The sequence below is a fragment of the Montipora capricornis genome, chromosome 6, assembly GCF_036669925.1.
Source record: "Montipora capricornis isolate CH-2021 chromosome 6, ASM3666992v2, whole genome shotgun sequence".
NCBI classification, from domain to species: domain Eukaryota; kingdom Metazoa; phylum Cnidaria; class Anthozoa; order Scleractinia; family Acroporidae; genus Montipora; species Montipora capricornis.
The window spans coordinates 72,125,548-72,131,547 of NC_090888.1; the positions used below are offsets into that span (position 1 = coordinate 72,125,548).

A 6,000-nucleotide genomic window follows, 5' to 3' on the forward strand; every position below is an offset into this window, starting at 1 on the left:
CCCGGACCGCCTGGAAACGAATTGCGTGAGGGTCGGCCTTGGAGGTTTCTAAGGGCCGATTTACACGATACGATTTTGTCGCATGTGACAAGCTCACGACAGGCCTACGACATGGACTTACAATTGTCGCAGCGTTTTAAAACATGTTTTAAAATGCTACGACATTTTTTCTGACGTACCCAACAATCGCAAATCATGTCGTGGGCCTGTCGTAAGCCGTTGTCGCATGCGACAAAGTCGTACCGTGTAAATCGGCCCTAACAATATTTTACAACAGCGAAGTTGATGATGTAGTAGTGACGAATACTGTTAAATGTCAGCAAATAGTATGTTTTCATTTTAGCAAATGCAAATTAAGTTAATTCAGTGCTAACGAAGGAACATTTGCAACAGCGAATAGCTATTGAGTTTTAGCGACAGCGAATAGAATTTAGCGAATATTGAAACATTTGGACGACCATACATGTCACCCTCGTAGCTTGTAGAGTAGGGTATAGCACAGGCTCCCCAAGCTGAAAATAGTAACCGTTTCCGGATAACTTCACTAAACGTCGTCAGAATGGCTCTAAACTCGGCGCAAGAGACAAGTTCGTCACACATTTGAGGTAGGAAAACTTTATTTCAAATGAGATAGTTATTTACACAATTTTTTTACGATCGGTGATTTTCCCATACAATTCTCTATATACACAACTCACAAGCTGTCGCATACACCACCTATTTTCAGCTTGGGGAGCCTGTGTGATGATCAAATTTTGTCTGGGGCTCCCGGGGTGCCCATAGTTACCCGCGCAAAGGCTGGAGCCAACCTCGTTTCCAGGGTCTTTCTTCTTTTGGACAAGGGAGGCAGAGAAAAGCTAGAAAAGCTAGAGCAGCATGGCTGCCGAGGTCATGCCCATAGCTTCCCACAAATGCATTGATCTGATGAAAAGGATAGCCAGTCAAGGTTATAGTGATGCGATTTAGTAAGTTATATTAGATGTCAAATTAACTAACCTTTTTTTGTTTTTGTATTAAAACAGACCAGAGATCGATGTGGTACATTTCAGTCTTAAACTTTTTTTTGTACTAAGCTTACATTATTGCAATTTTCTTTTGCTGCCAATATAACCTTTATTTAAAGAGGGTAACACCTATTACTATAAAAGTATTCTCCCTAGTGGTCCTCTAAAAACAAAAACAGTGAATAGAAATTACAACAATTAAGATAAAAGCCTATAGATAAGAAAAATGGAGAATCTATTTACAAAGATATTTACAATGATATTAAAAAAATTTTAAAAATCAGAATAGCTTTTTAACTTCAAAATTATCCACCGTATAAATTAGGGCAGTGTTATTAATTAGTGTAGATTTCATGGAGTTAAAAGAAGCCGTTGGGTTTAGGTTAAGAGCATTGAGGTCTTTTATGGTGGGATAAAAGATTGTTCTCCTCATTGCTTCGGTTCTTGGTTTCGGTAAACGGTATGATGTTTTAGCTCTTGTGGGATAATTGTGCTCAAAACGGAAGTTGTCCAAAATTGCAGTAAGGTATTCTGGTGCTCTTCCATCAATAACTTTCTTTAAAAGACCAAGTTTTTTGATCTTAAACATTTGATTGATTGGCAGCCACTTAAGCTTTTGAAAATTATCAAAAGATCGTGCATCCCAAGGACTGTCCAAAATTAATTAATATGATGCATGTTATAATGGAAAGAAATCGTAGCAAGCTCTACTGATTTAGAGAACTTCTAAACAATGTAAATATCAATACTATTTTTGACATGATTACTGTTGGCAATTTTTAGGAGGCAGTGTGGCCCAGTGGCCCAATGCTGTTTAAAATGGGTGTTGAGGCTTAATAAGTAAGCACTATTTGAGATGCCGCTTACACATAGATCGGAACAGTACTCATTCGAAATAGTATTTTTAGGGTAGTCCATTTGGGTAGTCCATAGACTGGGGGTCAGTGTTTTGTCCACCACCCTTGCCTTGAGATGCGGAGATCCCAGGGGGAAGAACCTCTCAAACCACTCGTTGAATATTTGATCCTGGTAGTCCCTGGTTCCTAGTATATAGCCAACTGGTTTGCCTCCGACTAGTTGGGATTCTTAACAGACTGTTGTTGTCGTTTATAATTCTTTTCTGTAGTTTCGTTGTGTTTCATTGGCCCTGAAAATCCCCAATGGGGAGTGGTCATTTGAGAATGTATGTATGTACTGTATCCTGTATTAAATTCCTGTGTGTCCAACCAATTAAGCTTAAATCAGTATTAATTCGATGACAAATAATATACCAGTCAATGTCAGCTAATATTGACAAGCGATAGCCAATCCATGAATCCACTTGGCTTTCATTGACTTTCAACATCTATTGCTAGTTTTATATGTTACTTGAATATTTGCAAGTTTTGTCCTGTCAGTGACGACAGGCCAATGAAAGTAGGTAGATTGTGTGGGCTGGTACTGCTACGACTCAAAAGATAAGCACAAGTATATTGTGCAACTATTATATATAGATAAATAAAGTAAAGACGCAAGGCAAAGTTTAGCTGTCCCTACTCCAAGTTTCACGCTGCTTGGCGATCTCCAGGCAACTGACAGGTCAATTTTATTATCAGTGCCTCTAAACAAAGGTAACATCTAAAATCATGGTGTTGTATTACATGATGACATTTGACTAAACAGTTCAAAGTGTCTATTGAGAATGTTCTTTGTGCAACCTTTCATAATCATTAGCTTTTCTTCCAGGCATAGACTGCAGTTTCTTTTTTCGTTTCTGCATGCTGGTATTTGAACATTCTCAATAGATGCTCTGAACTGTGTAGTAAATGTCATCATGTAATATAACTCCTTTATTTTAGATGTTGCCTTTGTTTTTTATGTGCTGATAATAAATTTGACCTTTCAGTTGCCTGAAGTTTGCCAAGCGGCGTGAAACTCAGAGTAGGTAAAGTTTAGCTGACGCTAGTAGCGACACTTTGTTTTTGCTCTACCAGTAGGTTTACCAAACGAAGAACTCTCATTAGAAGGATCCAGTGAAGGATTCAATGTTCGCTTGAGAAATTGTAGATAAGTGTTTATGGGAAAATCGAAAAGAACAAACTTCTGAAAGGTCTGACAAATTTAATGTGATGTTTCGGATGTTTGGCCTTCGTAAGATAACAGTGCTAGTCCCTGGTGAAAATCTTTGAAGGATCTTTGAAGATCCTTAAAGACTCCTCAAAGATCTTTTTGAGGATCTTTCTAAGGATCTTTTCTCAAATCCTCAAGGATCCTACCTAGGATCCTTAAAGATCTTAGCCTTTCTTGCCAAGATCCTCAAAGATCCTTGCCAAGATCTTCAAGGATCCTTGAGGATCTTCGAAGATCCTGTCCAAGATCCTGTGCAAGATCCTCAAGGATTTTTAAAGATCCTGACCAAGATCTTTGAAGATCATCAAAGATCCTTGAGGATGTTGAAGGAACCAACCAAAGATCCTTGGGGATCTTCAAAAACCATATCCAAGATCCTTAAGGATCTTCAAAGATCTGGTGCAAGATCCTTGAGGATCTTCAAAAACCCTTGCCAAGATCATTTGCAAGATCCTTGAGGATGTTTATGTTTAAATATCATTTAGGACTTTACAGGAACTTAGCCAAGATTATTAATTTTATTGTCCACCTTCTCACCCTGAATTGCACTTATTAGACTGCAGTTTGATGTACAAATTCTTTTATTTAACCTGGAAAAAGGAGCTTTCTTTCTGTAAAAGAGAAACTTCAATACATAAAATGCTTCATTTGTCTGTAAACTATTTATGTTATAATGCTAAGTATGATTGAGGTAAAATAACAATGATGAATCATGGGAAATCAATATCCGACTTTATTTGCTAGCATTCTTTATTGAACTGAATGAAAAACAGCCACACACTACGATTCTCACTTGAGTAAGATGCAAGTGAAGTTTGGTAAGGCTTATCACCCTGGCTTGTTATCCAAAATTGGCACTAACTCCTGGGTCAAAGGGATGGGAAGAATACAATAAAAATCTAACAAACCTGAACAAATGATGCACTGACTGTTGTTTTTCACAGACTTGATGTGGATCAAGTTGCCTTTGACAACATTGTTGTTTTAACATTGAAACTCTGTGACAACTTTGCTCACATCTTATTCAACTGACAATCATAGTAGCTTTTGGAGTTATTTGGTCACATGCATGGTTATCCATCAATTAAAAGTCTAGCTACATACAGTAAACCAATTTCTCAAAATTACCTATAATATGACTTGAATGTGTTTTAATAATCATAGAAACAATAGAGATAAAATATAGATACTCATACAGTTTTTATCAAGTACTCATTAATATCGAAGATATGGCTGGGAATATTTAAAATATTTTCACAAACAGCCATTTTTATTGAGAAAATGTTTCTTAAAAATAAGACAAAAACCTTAAATTGTCGCCTAGAAAAACAGCGAAAGAGAAACATTACAAGTACAAGTACATGTACTACAACAATAACGTTTGATTTTACCTAACACATTTGTATTTATTTCATTTTATCTATCTTTTTATTACTAATTTTTTTCTTCACTCAGTATATGGTGCTATTGTCGGCTGAGGCTGCTTTTTGAGAACTTTTTCTGAATATTTTGCAGTTATGCATCCTGAAAGAAAAACAAAGCCATAAGGGCAAATTACTCATATTGATTATCATGAATTCCACATGTACTCGCAAGTCATGCCGTGGAAGTGGAAATAAATGTGCGTCACCTAACCTTTAATTTGTAAATTGCTATGAACCTCAGACACGTAGCATTTACAGAGAATCGAAGGGATCCTTTGCCAATCATATAATTTGCAACAACCACTCTTTTGATGTAAACCTTATTACTAGTAAGTAATCTCGTTAAAGGTTCACCTATTTTTTACAGGATTAGAGCAAGTAAGCCGAATTATAATCCTTGCCTATACATGTCAAATTATTTGGGACTTGAAGTTTGAAAAGTTCGAATTTCGGCTAACTCAATGTTGTACGCAATTAAAATCTTTTCGAAATGAAATGTTTTGTTCCAGTATTACCATATCATTTTAAATGTGAATGCTTCATTGCCATGCAAATTAAACACACAAAGAATCTTAACCCCGAGAGATTTGAATTGGTTGAGTTAGCCGGTTTAGTCTATCGTCATTTTTGAGGACAATAAGTCATCAACTCAAACATTATCTGCTTATAATTAGCGCCTACCTTTGTACTTGGATTGCTGTATGCATTTCCTCGTTTTGAATCAGTATTTAAAGGGCAAAACAATCATGAATCATAAGATTTATGCTCGTTGATTCAAACTTAGATTAAGGTGGCTGGTACCAGTTTTCAGGTTTTTGACGTCTTATAACTTTGAAAGAATAGAACATAAAGGCGGACCAGGGCCACTGTAATATTTTGATATGGTTGGATTATATAACTTATACTTGACCAAAAGCAGCTGTTATTTTGTCATCAGCAGTTACCATGGCAACGTTACACAAGGATTTTCCAGCCCTGATTTTTAGCGTATGTCACTAATAGCTAAAAAATTAACCCGGTGACCCCGTGTTTTTTTTTGGCAGTAGCCTTTAGCATCTGAAAAGGAAAATGCACAGCAATTTAAAAAGAATTTTACGGAGCCGATTTCTTGAAAACTTGGAAAAACGACAATTTGCCCAAAGTAGAAATTTCCTTCCGTAGAATTTTTTAATTTTTTTTCTGACGTTTCCTCTCAATGGTAATATTATATTGAAACAATAAAAAGAAGGGGTCACCGGGCTTGTTTTCGTGCAAAAGCCTTCGTGAGTTCCGTTATTCCTACGCGCGTACACACGCATAAAAAAATCCAGACTTTATAAGATCTGCAGTTGCGCATGAGCCGTTTCGACTACCGCTGACTGCTTCGTGTGCCCGCGCGGGCACCTAGTGAACCGTTTAATTCCAAATGTTTGCAGCTAAAAGATCATTTACAGATCTTTACAGTTGTCGTTGTCGTTCAAGAC

The 6,000-nt window shown here is 36.8% G+C and overlaps 1 protein-coding gene across 1 annotated transcript in view; it reads left to right on the forward strand.

Moving 5' to 3' along the window:
- Positions 1 to 831: 831 nt before the first annotated feature.
- The window catches only part of LOC138054447 (cGMP-dependent protein kinase-like), a 30,969-nt gene continuing 25,800 nt past the window's right edge, over positions 832 to 6,000 (forward strand). The window contains exon 1 of the mRNA XM_068900884.1: positions 832 to 965. Within this exon, the coding sequence (XP_068756985.1) occupies positions 956 to 965 (10 nt within the window). The 5' untranslated portion in view covers positions 832 to 955. The remainder of the gene's footprint in view (positions 966 to 6,000) is intronic.